Raw genomic sequence first — 20,503 nt, 5'->3', positions numbered from 1 at the left:
TACATGCTTATTCTTTCACTGATGTTTGCCATTACTATCAACTCTCAATGTCCAACCCACAACTGTTAAGTGACTGTTTGACCATTTCAGCTCGATATCCTTGTAACCCTGCCAAATGACCAAAATACCCTTATAGCTGTGTAGGTGACTGTTTGACCATTTCAGCTCTTCCAAACCACCAATAGCTACTGCCACAACACCACTATGACCAAATACGTTGCCAACAATGACAACAACATTCCACACACTCCAATGGACTAACACCCTTTGATCCATAGACCAGCCCAAACCCATAAGATTGTTAGATGACCATCCCACCACACTATAGCATATAGATATTATCGGCCAAGGCCATTGAACAAGGTCACAACCTTTTGGCCCATTTGGCCTTTCTTACCTCTGACCACCAAGTACACCCTACCACTGCAAAGGGTGAGCACTTCTCCCCTCACAGTGACACCCTTTGGTCAGGATTTGGACAGTTATACTAGGGAAAGTGGTCCAATACCATGATGGCCCATATAGTTAAATTCGAGTGATGGCCAATCCACATAGTCATCCCTGACCTATCTTATCCTATTGTCATGATATCCACATCAGCCCTCAATGGGTTTGATAGCTGAAAACACAAGGCAGAAGTATTCACAACCAAATAGGCCATCAGGGTTGAAAAGGGCTACCAAATTTACCATATTCAAGAGGTATTTTATCTATCCAAACATCATGTCTGCAAAATCATCCCTCATTGCATAAATAGCATGCCATTAGCTGCCTCTGTAGAGATTTTCTCTAGTGCTCCCTAGAGAACATTTGGCCTAATGAAAATTAGTAACAATAATAGGAAATTAGAACATGTATCCATGAGTAATATTTTACCCGTATTGGGATCATATGTTTAATTGGAAATAGAGAATAAAGAGGAAAATTTTCCTTCACCATGCAGTGACGGGACCGTACAGCCATCAATGGCAGTACTTTTCTGCCCCCTGTTTACGAATGGTTGATAATAATACTCCCACCCTTTGAACAATATTCTCTCAACGCCATACGAAGGCCTCAGTCAAGGGATTCTTCCTTTACTGTGGCTGAAGGAAAATCCGGCCATAGAATAAACATTAACAAAAGAAAAGATGCACCAAAAGTTGCAGGACTGGATGTTTACAATTATTAAATATATTGAAGTTACAGCTGACCAAGGAGGAACTAATCAATTGCCAAATCCAGACATGGCATACAAACTTCAAAGAATTCTAATTCCACTCAAACATGCATAAAAAAGATGATATTAAATCTTCTCACTTTTTTCGCAGAAATTCTCTGAGACATTGCCACAGGCATCCCTTGTAACTTGTAAGTGATGATGTTTCCTATGATTGTTAAAATATATGAAGCTAGTAAGCTTCATTATTCTCATTGAACCTACCCCACGCCACACACATAGCATACTAAATTATGGATCTAAATTTTCAGTCAGTGGCCACAACATGAATGAAGCATTTCCCCAAAAGAGGTTTACTAAAATTTTGTAACTACCTGATATTGTACTTAACTTCTCAGCTGTTTTTGTGGTTGTCCAATTTTTAGGTTCAGGTTTAAAGGCTAATACCCCCAATCAGTTTATGTGGGATATTTCTATTCGGTTCTGGTCATCTGTTTGGGTTGTGAAATATTTGTGCTTGGGCATTTCAGGAGATCTCAGAGCCTAATTTCCAATCCTGGTGACCAACTGTGAAGTGAAGCCAATATCCTTTGGTAAACAAACATATTTGTAAAGATCTTTATGTAAAATAATTGTTTCCTTCTTTCTTTCTCTAAGGTGGATCTTGCCCACTTCTTGCATACACTATTTAATCTTTTCACAAAGAATATTTATTCATAAAAGAAATTGAGAGAGGAACCATTGCATGAAATCCTGACTGTCCAAAGACCAAAATGCTGCAAATGAATAAATAGAATATCAAATAAGAACCCTGACTTGCTCCCCATGTTAAAAATAGGAATTACCAAATAACAACATCTGATTTCTTACCTGTTTTCTGAAGAGAGCATTATGAGCAGAATCAATACTTAGATCAATCATATTAGCCTTGACCGACATGAAAATTACAATCCCTTGCTTGTTTTCTTTGGCACGTTTTCCACAATCCGCAACCCATACTCTGAAGCAATTATTGCTGTGCAGCTGCAGCATATCAACAACAGGAAGTCAAATTTAGATAACAACTTAGAATATTGTAATCTAGGAAGGCAGTTGTTCTCATTGCAATGCCAGTATAAACACCCAGGAAGAAGAGCTGTATCTCATATACATACAATATACATATAGAATATGCGAGAGACATCTTCTAATTGTTATATAAAAGAGTTCATGAGATTAGAAGACTAACGAGATTCCAGATACAATTCCATGGTCCACAACCCCAACAATTTTATCTAAGCTTTCTGCCACTTCAGCTGCCATTAACATTGAAAAACCATCGTAAGCAACAGGGAAGAGAACCAAGACACTAGAATATCAAAGGAGCCAAGAGTTTGAGCATGCACACAACTTTAAGCTTCAAATTAGCATATACTTATATTTTGTTGAAGTATTATCGGAAAGTATTGAAATCAAAGCACACTCATGGCAGTACTATACCTGGATTCAATATGGGAGAAGTGAAGATGAGATCAAGAATATTATGTCCGTCTCTGGTAACTAAAGGGAAGTCACCTCCCAGTGGACCAGAATGTCCCAAAGCCGGTCTCCTCCACACCTTCAATGGTTATAAGGGGTGGGGGAATAAAGAAAATTAGTATCTTAATTGAATTTGTTCCTCTGTCTAATGGCTCATCCATGTCCTCTAAATTCAGAGTTCATGGGGTAATACTTATCAGTGTCATCTTGCGTTTTTTCACATTGCTTTGTCATGGATGGGTGTTAATCTTTTGCTTGTGTTAAAGTGTCAACTCTCCTCTTACTAGAGTAGAAGCCCATCATTTTGAAAGTGATGACATAAAATTTTCAGATGTAACTAACCATCTTCAACAAAGGTCAGTGTGGATGCTGCAAAGGGCAATAGATTATGTTTTCTATTTCTCGTTGGTTTTCCCCAGTCCAAAGGAGGGTTACATACTTCAAGCTATTGGGTTTGATTTGGGATCAATAAGAAAAAAAGGAAATAATGAATAGCTGCATGGAGGCCCTTTCAGTATTCAAAATCTCAAGAGTCTCTCATTAGAATGTTCTTCATCTAGACACTGAATCAAATGGTAAATATAAATTATATAATGTCTCATGACAAAGAGAATCATTTAGTTCTTTTTTTTTTTTTTTTGTGGGGGGGGGGAGAAGGGGGCAGGGACAGGTTGGTTTTACTTCACCAGAAAAGAGTTTTCACTAGTTGAGGGTGTTGTGGGGTGAGGGAACCATAGTTTGATTACATTTTGTATAGGTTGCATAGTTGTCACGGCGGTTAGGCAACCCAAGGCGTTGGAGAGGGTAAAAAATCAAGGCGACACCAAGTAGGCAACCAAGGCGTCCACCTAGACGACCAAGGTGCCCAAGTCGACCAAAGCGCCTGGACGCCTAGGCGTTGTCTGGGCGACGCCTTGACAACTATGAAGGTTGCTCCATTGTGACCAAGTGGTCGCGGGTTCGAGTCTGGAAACAGCCTCTCTGCAAAAACAAGGTTAAGGCTGCATACATTATGACCCTCCCCAGACCCCGCAGTGACTGGAGCCTCGTGCACTGGGTACGCCCCTTAGGGAAGGGATACAGTATACAGAATTGCAGACAATCATATAACCAGAGAAAAGATCATTGTAATAACATAGTGCCTGAAATTTGTAAGAGGCAGACCTCTGCATCTCCTAGGAAAAGGTCGTCAATTTCTTCCGCAGTGTGCATCCAGTTATACTGACAAAAGGAAAGGATGTGTTAATTGTATGGCATTTTTTTAAATTGATTTCCTTTTTCTGAAAAGTGGCGTCAGAGGAAACTTACAGCATGAACCAAGACTGGAACAGAACCATCTAGAAGTCTTCCATATTGCCTTTCAGTAACAATGAATGCAAGCTTACCAGCTTCCTCTACAATGGACTACAAATAAAAAATGGAATAAAATCCAATATTAAGCCTTCCAGATCCACAAAACCAAAATCTAAATCTTCTGGCAAAGAGCTATCAATCCCAGGAGTAGTACTCAAAAGTTACAGATTCAGATAATCTGAGTACACACATGGATTAAATATTCCACAAGCTCAAGCTTGATTCCTCATCAAAACCAACAGAAATAAGACAGGTAAGAGCATGCTGACTCACCTTCTCTTGGATTATAGACTCACCACCTTGCCATTTCCGGCGACCAATGATGGCTATAAGTGTTCCCTCTTCCATGGTATCAGCATCATTAAACGCAAAATCAATCTGCAAGATAGCAGTGTCATGGCAAATTGGCAAGTCTTAAAACAAATATTATATTCAGGCAATGTTTATGGATCAAGAAAAGAACTATGAAGAGAGTTCATATGCAATTCAATTCAATTAACATGCAGTGAGATCACACTAAAACATGTAATACTCACAAAACCCCATAAAAATGCAACTTATTGGACAATAAGAATGCGAGCACACTTGAGAGCTTTCTTGGTATTCATCTAATGGGATTCCTGCCTTCACAGCTTCACTCCCGCTAAAATTAGACCTGCAGGTTCCAGGAATTTCAACTTTTTTGTCAGGAAGAAATGAAAAAAGTAACTTCACTCTCACTAAGAAGTAAAAACAGACCTACAGCTTCCAGGATGTTTAACCTTTTTTCCAGGAAAAAGTAACTAGTAGAACAATGGGATTGAAACTGATTTAGGGGGGGGGGGGGGGGGGAATACTAATTTTGCATGTGTCCTAAACATTTCTATGTGTTTCATACATATCCAACACGTTACAAAGACCTTCCTTCTTGGCTTAAATTGCGTGCTTAGTTTTGAAAGAGCAAATGACCTTTCAACAAGAGACATAGATCACTTGCAAGTACTTCCGGCTTCTTCAACTTTTTCCATCCTGTCCATGCATATCTACACTACGTTCATTATTATTGGTTTTCCAAAAACTGTGCTCAATACGGATACTTCAATCCTTGATAATAAAAAACAGAAAGATGAAAACTACACGATGCACATGAAGAAGGCTTTCACAGGAATCACTAGTTTGCAAACTTGTAAGGTGGTTGGGTCAGCCATAAATAACAAGAAAGGGGAGAAAGGGGCATATGTAATAGTTGGATTTTAGGTTAGAGATGTGAGTGACAGAAGGAGGAGAGGTTGAAGAAAAAGGAGATGAGAAGGAGAGCAAGAAGAGAATAGAGAGAGATATTTCGGCTGTGAATCTAGTGTGTAGGAGAGACTTCTCCACACTCTATATTACTTGAATGGAACTAAAAGAGTTAATACATCCACCTCCCTAGGGAGGTACAAGGTAAAAAAGACAAACAAGATAAAATACATAACAAGGCAACTAGTGTAAAGTCTAGTTCCCAAACTACCCCTGTTACATATCTACTAACAACTCTAACACTCCCCCTCAAGCTGGAGAATATATATCATGCATTCCCAGCTTGCTTAGAAGAGAACTAAACTGAGGAGAGGCAAGGGCCTTGGTGAGAATGTCTGCCAACTGATCACCAGTCTGCACAAAAGGAGTACAAATGCAGCCAGAGTCTATCTTCTCTTTGATGAAGTGTCTATCAACCTCAATATGCTTAGTTTTGTCATGCTGAACAGGGTTGTGGGCAATACTAATGGCAGCCTTGTTGTCACAATAGAGTCTCATAGGGCCTTCAGTGTCAAATCCCAGTTCCTGAACAAGTCTTTTCAACCATATGAGTTCACACACTCCATGAGCCATAGCTCTAAATTCTGCCTTTGCACTGGATCTGGCTACAACATGCTGTTTTTTGCTCCTCCATGTAACCAAATTACCTCCCACAAAGGTACAATAGCCCGAGGTAGATCTCCTGTCTGCAATAGAGCCAGCCCAATCTGCATCAGTGAAACCTTCCACTCTCAAATGATTGTGTCTGGCATACAACAGTCCTTTCCCTGGGGAAGACTTCAAATACCTAAGAATGCGATACACGGCATCCAAGTGGCCACTTTTGGGAGCATGCATAAATTGGCTCACCACTCCCACTGCATATGAGACATCTGGGCGTGTCATAGCGAGATAGATAAGCTTCCCAACAAGCCTTTGGTACTTTCCCGCATCAACCAGAGAAGGACCACAATCTTCTCCTAGTTTGTGATTTTGCTCAATAGGAGAATTTACTGGTTTGCAATCCAACATCCCTGTCTCTGTCAACAAATCAAGAACAAACTTCCATTGACATATGTTGATTCCTTTCTTAGTCCTTGATACTTCAATTCCTAGGAAGTACTTCAAGGGGCCCAGGTCTTTGATCTCAAACTGTTGTGCCAAGTAGCTTTTTAGTGTACCAATCTCAGCTATATCATCTCCTGTGACCACAATATCATCCACATAGACAATAAGAGCAGTGATGGTACCATTGCCCCGCTTGGTAAAGAGTGTGTGATCAGCTTGGTTTTGGGAATATCCATTCTTCATAATAGCCGGTCGAAAGCGTTCAAACCATGCCTTTGGTGACTGTTTGAGAGCATATAGTGCCTTCTTAAGGAGACACTTTCCCTTCAGTTGAAGGCATTTTGAAGCCTGGAGGGGGTTGCATGTACACTTCCTCTTCCAAGTCACCATGGAGAAAGGCATTCTTCACATCTAACTGATATAATGGCCAATCTTTATTGGCAGCCAGTGATAAAAGAACTCTTATAGAGTTATGCTTAGCCACAGGAGCGAATGTCTCCTGATAGTCAATCCCATAGACTTGACTGTACCCCTTGGCAACCAACCTTGCCTTGTATCTCTCCACAATACCATCAGATTTGTACTTGATTGTATAGACCCATCTGCATCCAACTGGGACACGTCCCTTAGGAAGATCCACCAACTACCAATTATCATTCTTCTCAAGAGCCATCATTTCCTCAGACATAGCTTGTCTCCACTTTGGGTCAAGCATAGCATCATTGACATTCTTGGGAATAGAAGCTGTAGAGAGAGCAGTAATAAAGGCAATACTTGTAAGAGAAAGAGCATCATAGGAAACAAACTTTGCTATAGGATTAGTACAAGCTCTTTTCCCCTTTCTAACAGCAATAGGAAGGTCTAAATCACATGGAGGAGAAGGGATGTCACCTGACTGAGATGGATGGACCTCAGGATGTGGATCTGGATCCAAAGAGGACTCTTGGTAGGTCTTCTTTCCTTCATTATGCAAGCCTTCACCTCTCTTATAGGTAATGATGGTAATCCTTCTCCTTATCAATACCACTATCAACAACTAAATCTGTATTCACATTCACATCCACAGCCCTGTGCTTTCCAATGTCAAGTGTAAAGGGAGAGACGGGTAAAGGATGAAGGAAATCAACAGCCTGTTCACTTCCACAATTCTCCCCCTGAAGAGGATTCTGAGAAGGGGCAAAGAAATGAACAGATTCAAGGAAGGTGACATCCTTGGAAATAAGACACCGACGAGAAGAAGGATGATAACACTTGTAACCCTTAGTAGTAGAAGAGTACCCAAGGAAGAGACACTTGAGGGCTTTGGGATCAAGTTTAGTACGTGCAGATTTGTTTACATGCACATAACAAACACACCCAAAGACTTTAGGAGGAAGAGAGAAAGCAGAAGCCTTGGGAGATAAGATGTCTAAAGGAGATTTGAAAGCAAGAAGTTTGGTAGGCATGCGATTGATGAGAAAGGAGGCAGTGAGGAGAGCAGCAGACCAAAAAGTCTTGGGGACATGCATGCCAAACAAGAGACTACGGGTGACCTCCAATAAATGGCGATTCTTCCTCTCAGCAACCCCATTTTGTTAGGGGGTGTCAACACACGCTAGCTGATGGAGAATGCCATTATCAGTAAAAAAGGTTTGGAGGCCACCAAACATGTATTCACCCCCTTTATCAGATCAAACAATTTTGATCCGAGTGTCAAACTGAGTAAGAATCATCTGATAAAAGGTTTTAAATGCATCACAAACATCACTTTTATGCTTCATAAGAACAGACCAAGTAGCACGAGAAAAATCATCAACAAAGAACACAAAGAAACGATAACCAAATAAAGAGATAGTAGGGGAAGGTCCCCAAACATCAGTGTGCACAATATGAAAAGGAGCAGTAGTTCTATTACCATGATATGGATAAGAGGAACGACAATGTTTGGCAAACATACATGGTTCACATTGAAAAATATGAGAAGAAGCAACAGAAGAAAATAAGTGAGGTAATTGTTTCCTCATTACAACAAAAGATGGATGGCCAAGAAGACGATGCCATAACATAACAGACTCCACAGAACTACTATCATTACGTCCACACACATAGGACTGAGCTGTGGGCAAAAAAGGCTCAAAAAGGTAAAGGCCTTGCTCCTCACGTCCACTACCAATAATCCTCTTCGTCACCAAATCCTGAAAAAGACAATGAGAAGGAAAAAAGGTGACACAACAGTTCAAAGATTTTGTCAAATGACTCACAGAGAGAAGATTAAGGGTAAGGTTAGGAACATAAAGGACAGATGTAAGAGAAATAGATGAAGTAACAGGGATACTGCCCTTACCAGAGATGGAGGAAAGGGAGCCATCGCACACCCGAACCTTATCCTTACCGGAGCAAATGGTATACAAATCATAATAATAGGACATACCAGTCATGTGGTCGGTGGCACCAGAGTCAATGACCCAAGACTGGGCTGTAGTAGAAGCTGAGGTGGAAACCTGCAAAGCGGAGGATGAAGAAGAGCTAGCCATTGTGGGTGTAGGAGATGTGCTCAGCTATGACATGACCCTGTGGAACACTGCATCGGCCAAAGTAGAGTCATCATGTGTAGTATCTGTCTCCGTCATAACAGAGTGGGCACCTCGAGCTCCCCTTCGACGGCCACCACGAGCCCCATTGCGTGTACCAGGAGGACGGCCATGAAGAGTCCAGCATCTATCCTTGGTGTGCCCAAATCTCCCACAATGATCACATTTAAATCTGTCTCTGCCACCTCCACTAGCACCACCTGTCTCCACTGCTCTGTCCTCCCCATACGTAGGCCCCTGGCCTCTACCACCACTACGGGTGTCCCAGAAAGAGGAAGAATTGAGAGCTGATCTCTCAAGGGATGATGCTGGAGCAGGTGCCATAGCAACACGCCGAGTCTCCTCACTTTGTAAATAGCTGCAAACCTCATCAAGAGATGGAAAAGGAGACCTCCCCAAAATCTGGAGCCTGATAGGTTCATACTCAGGGTTCAGCCCACCAAGAAGAGTGAAGACACTCTCCTTTTCAAGAGCACGATACACCTTTGCCTCATCCGCTGGGTTGGTCAATTGGAGATCCCTGTAATGATCATACTCCTCCAAAAGACCAATATATGCATTGTAGTACTCAAAAATACTCTTGTCACCCTGCTTCATTGCATTAATTTTTTGGTGAAGTTGATAAACTTTGGCGGAGTCACCCACCCTGTCAAATGTCTGGGCGACACTGTCCCAAATAGCCTTGGCAGTTTCCTTTCTCATAAATCTTCTCCCAATCTCGGGCTTTATGGAGAAGATGAGCCATGTCATGACTGTGGAATTTTCGGTCTCCCATTTCTCATAAGTAGGGGAACCAAGAGCTGGAGCAGTAATGGTGCCTGTAATATACCCAAGCTTCCCTTTGCTCCTAAGGGAAAGCTTCACTGAGTGGGACCAATCCAAATAATTGGTGTTGTCTAATTTCACAATGGAGATCTGTGGGTGTGAGTTCTCAAAGACAAACCGTGAGGCTACCGGAGTAGGTTGTGATTCAGCCGTGCCAAGCCCAGAGGCATCAGATTCTGCCATATTGTGGGGATAAAAGAGGCACTTAACCATGCACAAGTAACTCCAAACAAAGTGGGGAGTACACACTCAACCCAAATAAAGATGCCAATCTCAAGAAATAAATTCCAGCAAAAAAAAAGAGGTAAAATCTGGACAGAACTTCACCCAATACCTTCCAAGGAGAAACACCCACTCAAACAAGTTCTAAGACCTTAAACAAGGTATCCATAAACACTTCTCAACCAAGGGAAGAGTCCATGGTACTCCAAATGCAAGAAAAAGAGGAAGCAGCAGTCACAGTTTATACCTGGGCAGAAAAAGGAACCCCACGAAAATGAGCTATGCTCTAGCAAGAGAACCCTTCAGCAAGGAGACACACATGGGGCATAAAAAGCATCCTTGTACAATCCTAATGAGCTATTCCAAGCTCCAAACCCATGCCGAGAGAAGAAAACACAGGAGCTGCAACTTTGAGATGGCGGAAAACCTAGGTGAAGCTTGGTTGACTTCAAACACTTCAATGGGGCTTCAATACAGCTCAAGGATCATCTTCAAACACTTAAACAGGTTGCAAAGAACCTATTTCATCTATCTACAGCAAGTTGTTCACATAGATGCCTCTTCCTTGAAGTTCCTTGTGTCTTAGGACTTCAAGAAGAGGAAAAGAATAGAGACCGAGGACTGATACGACTCTCAAACCTAAAGCTCTGATACCAAGTTGGATTTTAGGTTAGAGATGTAAGTGAGAGAAGGAGGAGAGGTTGAAGAAGAAGGAGATGAGAAGGAGAGCAAGAAGAGAATAGAGAGAGATATTTCGGTTGTGAATCTAGTGTGTAGGAGAGACTTCTCCACACTCTATATTACTTGAATGGAACTAAAAGAGTTAATACATCCACCTCCCTAGGGAGGTACAAGGTAAAAAAGACAAACAAGATAAAATACATAACAAGGCAACTAGTGTAAAGTCTAGTTCCCAAACTACCCCTGTTACATATCTACTAACAACTCTAACAGTAATTTGAGATTCAAGAATATTATCTGTGCATGATTTATATATGCACGTGATTGCCAGAGAAGAGAGAAAGAGAGATGTAACTTCTCTGATTGCTAAACTGAAGAAATTGAAAATGTTCTTCCTCTCCAAGAGGTGGAAGGAGCATCCACGATCCAATCGTACATGGACTAAATATATTATCAACTCTATTTGGAACCCTAAGAATGATAAAACAGGAGTGAAATCCAGTGGAATGCACTCTTGAATATGGAGGAAGAATAGGAAGGGGGTTCAAAAATATATCCAGCATAACATCCATTTGCCAATGCCATCATCTAGCACATCCTTTAGTGTGCTTTGAAGTCTACATAATTAGCCTGAAAGTCTGAAACATTGATTAGATTCCTTTCACTGACAAGGTGATGGTTGGTGCCAACTAGCAATAAGACATGTCTTCAAGTGCACCAATACAGCACATTTACTGGTCAATGAATTATATATATGTAGGCCAACCATGAAATGTAAAGCTTCTGTCGCTGGCAGCAAAACACGAAGAGAAAGAAACTGGCATTTCTTACTTTTGAGCCGTTAGCTTTTTCAAATTATCAAAACCATGACCACTGCTGAAAGGAGTTATCCACGTAGCATTTACATCACTTCCATTCTCACAGGCTACAGAAGTAACGTGGAATTGGCAGCTAAAGAAGCTGGACCAATACGGAAAAGTACCTCACAGGAAAGCACTGAAAGAATTTCTAACTGTTACTAGCGTGGGGTCAGGGGCATTTAATGCTCGAGTCATAAGTTGTAAAAATGCAGGGAAGGATGATCTTTAAATGCTGAATATAGTCGAAGAGACTATCCAAAGTCGTGTTTGAATAAGAACTGTTCAAATAGTAAGATAGCCATAAAAAAAGGAGAGGTTCAGATAAAAAACTACTGCAGAAAAGAGAGGTTGATGTTGGACAGACAGCCTATGGTTGAAATGAAAGAAAGAGGTGGTGATGCAGTCTCTGGGCACTAGCAGCAGTGCTAAGAGAAGAAGAAGAACCTGTGGTTTGAGGAATTTCAGAATTCCTAGTCTCACTAGGAATTGTATTCCTAGTCTACTATGGAGTTCTATTTAAGTAGAGTTCCATTCTCAGTTTCTCTTCCTATTTTGATTATGTGGACGTAACTAAAGATATGTATGATGGCGTGGTGGCTAGTGTGAGAACCGTGAGAGGTCAAGGTAGTGAATTCCCAATTACAATGGGTTAAGTCAAGGATCAGCTTTAAGCCTTATTTGTTTGCACTTATCATAGATGATTTAACCAGAAACATTCAAGATGAGGTTCCTTGGTGGATGAGATAAAAGCAGATAAAAGCAAGGATTAAGGTTAAGTTAGAGTTATGGAGATCGACCTTGGAATCAAGAGGTTTTAAGATACGTAGAACGAAGATGGAGTATATGGTGTGTAACTTTAGTTACACTAAGACAGATAACGAATTGATGAGAGAGAGATAATGCAAAGTGATTATTTGAGATATATGGGGTCAACCATAAATAAAGGTCATATAGAAGATGATGTTTCACATAGAATTGAAGTAGGATGTATGAAGTGGAGAAGTGCGTCCGGAGTGTTGTGTGATCGACATATTCCTTTAAAGCTTAAAGGAATTTTTTATAGGACAGTCGTACGACTAGCTATGATGTATGGGGCGGAATGTTGGGCAATTAAGAAGCATCATATAGATAAACTAAGCGTGGCAGAGATGAGGATGTTGAGATGGATGTGTGGCAAAACTAGGAAGGATAAAGTAAGGGATTATCATATTAGAGCTGATTCAGATGTTGCTCTGATAGATGATAAGCTCTAAGAAAGTCGTTTGAGGTGGCATGGCCATGTTCAGCGGAGGCCTTGGGATGCACCAGTACGTAGTAGTGATTTGATTCAGATTGAAGGAACTAAAAGAACTACTGGCAGGCTTAAAATGACACTAGGAGAAGTAGTAAGGAAAGACATGCATAGTATAGGCCTTGTTTCAAGTATGACCTCGCATAGAACTGATTGGAGGGCAAGAATACATATAGCCCACCCTAGTTAGTTAGGATATGGGATAATGCTGATTTGTTGTGGTTGTTGTTGTTGTTGTTGTTGCGATCTTTTTCTTTTTACTATTTTTATTAATATTTTGTCTTCGCAAGGATCCATGTACCTGACCCCATTTAGTTGGGATAAGGCTGAATTGTTGTTGTTGTTGTCGTATGTCAAGTCCTAGTTGGTTTAGGACTCCAAACACAGCTGGAGGTTCTTGAGTCACACCCGCAACCAACAAGTTGCAATAGCGCAACTTAACCGTTGCGCCAAGGCTTGCCTACTATAAAGTGATTAAAAATAGCAAACCTGGATTACTATAAATAAGTGAAAGAATTGTTTAGTAAATTAATAAAATTAGCATAAAACCCTCAGTAACCCTTAAAATAAGACTAACTGCAATATTATCTCCCCTGATAGAAATAAATTAACTCCTATCTTCTGCGACACAGAAAAAACCCAAAAAGAAAGTCATCCTAACTAAACAATTGGCCAGCCTGGTTGGCTGGTCCCACATCAAATCAAGTAGAGCCGAAATGAACAACTTGGAAAGTCAACAGAGCAATAGGCAACATATGATAAGACTATTCAAACTTTGATAACCTGTATATTTTCACCATCTACTAAATGCTACCAGATTCCCATCCAATGAGGGGAATGGGGAGGGGAAGGTATGTCATTTTCCTCGTGTGGTTAATGTGCATGAACATGGTGAATCTGTCGTCTAAGAATTCATTTTAAGTTTCCAACGAATATCCAGCTGTCATGCTTGGTTGTATTCATTTTGAACTTGGTATCTTCTAGTTTGTGCCCTTCAAGAAGATTGGAAACTCTTTTGAAGTTCTTACTAACAATAACACTGGAGTAATTCTGATTTCAGTTTGTCACAGGAGAATTTTATTGACTGCAATTACCACTAAAATCAATTATTAGGCAGATATAGTTGACATTTTCAAGCTAGAATGCTATATTCACTCTGCTTGTTCTACAAGAATTTCCATGCCTCGGTCTACCCCACAAGAATTGCATCAAGTTTTTCAGCCATGTTAGTTCCATAATAGAAAATTCAGGATCATTGCCAATTGCCTTTTGAAGCCAATCAGTGTTAGGGATATTCTTTGTGACAAGCTGTTTGATGTCTTTCAAAGACTTACATTTATTCCATCTGTAAGGAGTCAAAGCAGTGTCACTGAATGGGACTCCATCACCATGATTAGGTGGTTCTTTTGAGTACCAAAAGCCTTTTGATATTATCTCATTCCAGTACATGTCAAAATCTACCAATTCTTTATATCCAATGAGTTCGTTATAATGAGAATCTATAGGCAAGAAAAATACTTCACAAAGCTTTGAACACTTATATAGTTATATTTTATATTTTGGATGGTTGGGGTTAAGGTTTGTTCAAGTTCAACTTTCCCGTCTCTAGTCAAATTATATATTTCTAAAAAAGGGCGTACCCAGTGCATGAGACTCCCGCCACTGCAGGGTCTGGGGAGGGTCAAATGTACGCAGCCTTACCCCTGCTTCACGGAGAGACTGTTTCCCGTCTTGAACCCGCAACCACTAGGTTGCAATTGAGCAACCTTACCGTTGCGCCGAGGTCCGCCCTCTAGTCAAATTATATTTAAAATTGAAAAATAGGAAAGCGCTAAAAAATGAAATATTTTCTCACCCTATTCTTCCTATATGGGGAACAAAATAAGAGAAAATAAAAAGCTTTCAATATAATGAGGTGGGTAAAAACAAACTCACATGGGTATCCCTACTATATCTTTTAAAGTTCCTTCTTTAAGTTGTCGGCCCAAATACTCTATTGCCAAACAAGAAGCATGACCAGATCCTAGTCCAACCACCATTCCACTTCTGATGTAAGTATCCACCTGCAAGAATCCCAATTAGATGCATGTTGTTCTTTAAGTTAGTCACACCAGAACTGCTATTGTACTTGAAAAAGAACTAGTAAAGTAAACCCCATTGCATAAAGTGCACACAAAAGCTAAACTAACGCTGTACAAACACCACAAAATGTTGAAATTGCATATCACTACTCTTCCATGATTCAACTCATAAAGTATAAAGCTCTTCCTAATATTATTTGGAAAACAAAGATCGTTAGATATGGTAGCCAATGTGACTGATCTATCTCATAAAAAAAATGTAATTGAACCATGGGCTAAAGAACCATTTTGAAAGACATTGACAAGCATTTTGAACTCAAATAGGGTTTGAAACTCTATTCTACATACAAGTAGCAGGTATTCTAGTCAACCAGAACAAGCTACTTACTAATAATGGGGCTCACTTTTTATGTGTTGTTAGATGCCATAGAGGAGTCTGTGTCTGTGTCAAGAATATCATTTATACATGTCATACAGTTTTAAATAAATTAAGACAGTATGTAACACATGACTGCATCTCTTCCTGTAAAAAATTGTAAAGGTTCCATGAGTCTACACAGTCTACAACATTTCTGTGGCATGGACATCTCAGGAGATATTGACTGATAAGAGCTCATTACGCCTCAGATTCATCCATCAATCCATTTTAGACAAGGCAGATAATGTGTGGCTCCTCAAATGGTTTAATCTAGACTATGTACCCTCTTGACCTCTCAGATTCACCTTTAAGTCCTATCTCATCTTCGTTTTTAGTGATAAATGGAGTGGTTGCAAATATCCATTTTAGACAAGGCAGATAATGTGTAGCTCCTCAAATGGTTTAATTTAGACTATGTGCCCTCTTGACCTCTCAGATTCACCTTTCAGTCCTATTTCATCTTCGTTTTTAGTGATGAATGGAGTGGTTGCAAATAAGTTCTTTCCATCAAAGTGTAATATAAATATTTCCTGCAATGCGAAGAGGAATAGATTCTCCACGTAATACAGGAGCCAAAACTCAGACAAAGGACCATAATTGGAAATTTAACAGCATTCAGAAGGGTAAGTGTTAAACCCATGTGGTTGTTTAAGTGTATGTAGGGCATTCTATCATACAGTTAATGGGTGTAGTTATTTATGGTAATGGATGTAATTAATTGATGTAGTTATCTAGTAGTTAGCATAGTTAAATGGGGAGTTGTATGGGCAGTTACCTTAGTGGTGATGTACGTGGTTAACCAGTTATTTGTAACTACTTGTAACTATTTGATAGCCATATAAATAGACCTAAAGAGGAAGGGAAGGAGGACTTTGAATAACAAAAGGATTCCTATTATTTCTCTTGGAGAAGGAGGCAGGCTTCTTCAATTAAGCCAAGATGTCATGGCTTCGTCCATTAAGCCAAGTTATCATATTATTTCTCTTCCCTAATATTTTCTAATGAGATAAGGTTGGGCTACCTTGATTAAGCCAATTACCCGTTCCCTACAATCTCTCCCTTCTTCTTGTCTAAATTTCCCTGCAATGAAATAGGTAACCAAACCCAACCAGTGTGCGCATCAGTAAGATCTAGTTGATGTGCATTGATATTTTAGCTTTGCAAACATCAGAAATCATACACACAGCATATATGGTGGCACCAGTACATAAGCGTTAACCATATATAGTTTAAATCAAACTAGATGATGAAAAACCATGCATAAGGTTATCAGTAAAACTGCTTCATTGAGTTCTCACCATAGCCCAGTTTTAAGTTTAAATTATGTACACTAGAATGTCAAAACAAAAATAACTGAATGCAACAATGGAAGGAAGAGAAGAAGGTTAGGACCACCCAAAACTAGGCCACACATCACGGTTTATTGTTCTACAAGTTGTGGGATGGGATTTCCTGTCTGCTAGTTCCTGTTTTCTTGACAAAGGTATGTAGACTTTACACTTCATCAGAAAAGGTTGGGTAGATGAGCTATCTAGAAGATTGGCTTGGTGGCCTCTTCATTTGAGCACCACGGTGGGTTGACATGGCTATTCCAATCATTAGATTGGCGAACCTATTGGGTTGGCCGCATGTTAAATTACAAGCCTTCCTCCATATATGATCTCCCATGTGTTAAACTTTCGTTTATATTATCACACATGAAAGCATTTTTTCGACCACTTCTCAAAATACTAGACATTTCAACCATTTCATCAAAGTTTCAATTGAAATGATTCTCTCGAAAACTTAGCACACAATTTAATGATGGCCACCCACTGAATGGGCATACACAATTAAAGAATCTGATAGGGTTTGACAAAGTTCTTCAGCCCAAGGGCCAAAACCTTCAAGCTCTCTCAACAGCTTCACCAACTCTGATCCCCCCCCCCTCCCCATATTAAGGCACTTTAATGAATGTTGATGTGTTACCAATAAACCAGAGACTCCAAGCTAAACCAATTTCACAAATTAATCAAAGCAGTAAACCATTCAAAGCCTTTTCACTTGAATAATTCACTAGATTGTTCTTTCTTCTTGAAATATTTTACAGAACAGTAGTAGTATAGCAACAGACTTCAATCAGATCTCTATTTTAGATTGAATTGAAACCATAGTAAGAATGAAAACAGAGAAATGTAGAATGATAATCAAAGAAAAGATATTAAAACACAAAAAAGAAAAATGTGAAGACTATCAAAGGGGAATCTTACTGTGTACTTGGCTGCTTTAAGCAGCGCATCACCGTCGGCCAGACTCGCCCTCAACATTCTAAAATTTTTGCTTCGTTCCCAAGTGAAAACTTTCCGCCAAGGCTTTTGCAGCGGCATGGAGGAGCTCAGAACTATTGATGCCATTCTCTCTCTCTCTCTCTCTCTCTCTCTCTCTGGCCCCAGCTTTCTGTTATTAGTGGTAGTGGATTGGATACAGGAGAAATTTGAACAGGGAAACACTAGAGCTCTGTGAGTCCAGAAAGTCTGCCACGTGGAATGTTATCCCAATCATCCAATCAGACCTTAGAAGAGGAAAAATGTCAAATCAGACCGGACCGTCTGATCAGCCGGGTTAATATGAAACGACCACCTCACCAAGGGGGTGCAAAGTAGGGCAAAGTAGGGTTGTAAACGGATCGGATTCGGCTCGGATAGTGCTATATCCGCATCCGCATCCGATTAGCTATCGGACGGATTCGGATAGTGCTAAACGGATACGGATACGGATACGGATCCGATATTTTATCTGTTTACATGTAAATATAGCTTTTTGGATAGCTATAGCCTATCCGTATCCGCATCTGTTCAGCTTTCAGACAGATTCGGATAGTGCTAAACGGATACAGACATGGATACGGAAACGGATTTTGGCTATTCATTTACACCCCTAGTGCAAACTGGCAACCATGGTTTGACGAATCGACTGATTCGTATCGGTATCAAAGGAGATCGAAACTGATTCCTGGTCAATCGTGTATTGGTGGATCAAGTAGACAAGGGTAAAAATGTAAAATAATTTTGAAAAAAATATGGGTAAACCATATTGATCCAAATAGATATCGAATCGATATCGACAAAGACCAATATCAATACCAATACCGATACCAGTTATTAAAACCTTAGTGGCAACTCGCAATAGGTTATATAGCAAATTCTCAGTTTTTCTTGTTGGGCACGTTAGCACGCCCATTTATAGTTGAGGCGTTAGCGCTTTTCTAGGAAGCTTCTCCCACTCCCTTGCTCTATTTAGTTGTAAGGGGAATTAAAGGGAAGGGAATTAAAATTTTCAAATCTATACATAAATAAAATATTTATAATTAGGGACAATGTTCTTTGCTCGGTAACTTAGGGGGCATAGGTTGCACCCAGACACATGGGGCGGGATGAAACAGTCATTTCAATCATTTAGGGGTGGGCCGGTCATTTCGCCCACCCCCCATTTGTCTAGTCGCATCTTGCACCCCAAGTGCAAAGAACATTTTCCCTTATAATTATTACATATACAAATTTTTTTAGGGAAAATTACACGACGACCCCTGAGGTTTGCCCTAAATATAGTATAACCCCCTGTGTTTCTAAAATATAGACTCCGACACCCTGAGTTTAGGGTACTTGTTACACTCAACCTCACTCTGTTAAAGCATTCCCATTAGTTACTGACATGTTGGTCATTGATGCCTTAAAATGACAAATATACCCTTAATAGAGTGTGAGCTTACCATCTTGCTTATAGGGCAGCCTAAACTTCACACCCCCTTCCCCTGCTACTTGAATTATTTGCGGGTTTAAGGTTCTAACGATCTGCTAAGGCCATCTTCAACTCCATCCCTTGTTACTCGAATCATTCGCGGGATAAGGAAGATGGGGTTTATGGTTCTTGCTTATGCCATCTTCAACTCCATCCCCTACTACTCGAACCATTTGCAAGATAAAGGAAGAAGGGGTTTAAGGTTCTTGCTATGGCGATCTGCTGAGGCCATCACCGACGACTTGCGACGACGAGGGAAGTAATTTTTTCAATTGAATTAGAATTCAGTCTTATCCCAACTAATTGGGGTCAGCTATATGGATTATTTCAAAACAAAGTAGCAAAAAATTGAGGTCCTCATAAAGGTAAAGGAAAGTTAGAGGAATGAAGAATAAAAAAAGAAGAAATGAGATAAGAAAAGTAAGAAATACATAATGAAAAATGAACAATAAGAGGAAAGAGGATAGCTCAGGAAATTAGGAAAATCTCAACTACATGATGTCGACAATGTGGATCTTTGCCTTCCAATAGGCTCTATCTAAGGTCATACTTGGCACAAGACCCCAAACTATGCTTGTCATTCTTCACAACATCACCTATGGTCATTTTAGGTTTACTCCTAACTCTTTTAACTCCTCCAATCGAAATCAGATCACTCCTCCTTACTGAGGCCTCCCCAGGCTTTCATTGCACATGATCAAAACACCTCAGACTACATTCTCGGAGCTTGTTGCTGATTGAGACAACTCCCACATCAGTTCTAATACGTTCATTCCTCACTTTATTCATCTTAGTTTAGCCGCACATCAATCTTAACTTCCTCAACTTTGCAACACATAGTTTCGCTATATGACACTTCTTAATTACCCAATATTCTGCCTCATACATTAATTGAAAAAATTCCAACGGAAATAACTCCATGACGACAAAGCACATCAAGAGCAACAAAAATTGGGGGAAAACCCACCAAATATGAGCTAAGCAGCGAGACGAGGACAGAGAGGCCAATCAATTCTTCCAACGAGGGTAAACATAAAGCCAAAGTCCTTGTAACCATGGCTTGAAGAATTGGGAATTGGATTGGGAATCGTCCAATTTAGATTGGAATCGATGGACACCCATCCTCGATCCTAATCGTTGATATCTGAATTGAAATCGGATCAGCTAATTCTTATTCAATCCTGTTTTTCACCCCAAAATGACTTGGAATTGGTTGGATCGGATTAATTCAGGCTGATTCCGATCCCATTTCGCTTTTTAAAACCCTGCTTGGAAATTGGAACCAAAACAATGTCTGTGTAGCGTACTATGCATGGTTTCAAGAATGGCGAACTGAACTGGTGAATCGGTTGACACAGATTCCGATTTTCACCGATCCTAATATCTGCAGTTTGAATCAGATCGACCGATTCCGTTGTTACCC

General features: G+C 40.1%; 1 protein-coding gene across 2 annotated transcripts; it reads right to left on the bottom strand.

The window, feature by feature from the left end:
• Positions 1-2,054: 2,054 nt before the first annotated feature.
• LOC122639472 (probable ribose-5-phosphate isomerase 4, chloroplastic) lies at positions 2,055-17,745 on the bottom strand. 2 transcript variants are annotated; one of them, XM_043832341.1, is made up of 9 exons: positions 17,553-17,743; positions 14,740-14,867; positions 4,616-4,685; positions 4,304-4,408; positions 3,986-4,081; positions 3,842-3,898; positions 2,639-2,756; positions 2,388-2,454; positions 2,055-2,182 (listed from the first exon to the last, which is right to left on the bottom strand). In XM_043832341.1, the coding sequence occupies exons 1-9, from the start codon at positions 17,694-17,696 to the stop codon at positions 2,104-2,106; spliced, it is 864 nt and encodes a 287-aa protein (XP_043688276.1). In that variant the 5' UTR covers positions 17,697-17,743; the 3' UTR covers positions 2,055-2,103. The 2 variants fall into 2 exon arrangements, with proteins under 2 accessions (XP_043688276.1, XP_043688277.1); XM_043832342.1 differs by lacking the exon at positions 2,388-2,454 and having other exon boundaries at positions 17,553-17,745.
• Between the last annotated feature and the right edge of the window lie 2,758 nt (positions 17,746-20,503).

Source organism: Telopea speciosissima, chromosome 9, assembly GCF_018873765.1.
Source record: "Telopea speciosissima isolate NSW1024214 ecotype Mountain lineage chromosome 9, Tspe_v1, whole genome shotgun sequence".
Taxonomy (NCBI): Eukaryota; Viridiplantae; Streptophyta; class Magnoliopsida; order Proteales; family Proteaceae; genus Telopea; species Telopea speciosissima.
This window is presented reverse-complemented; position numbering and strand designations above follow the sequence as displayed.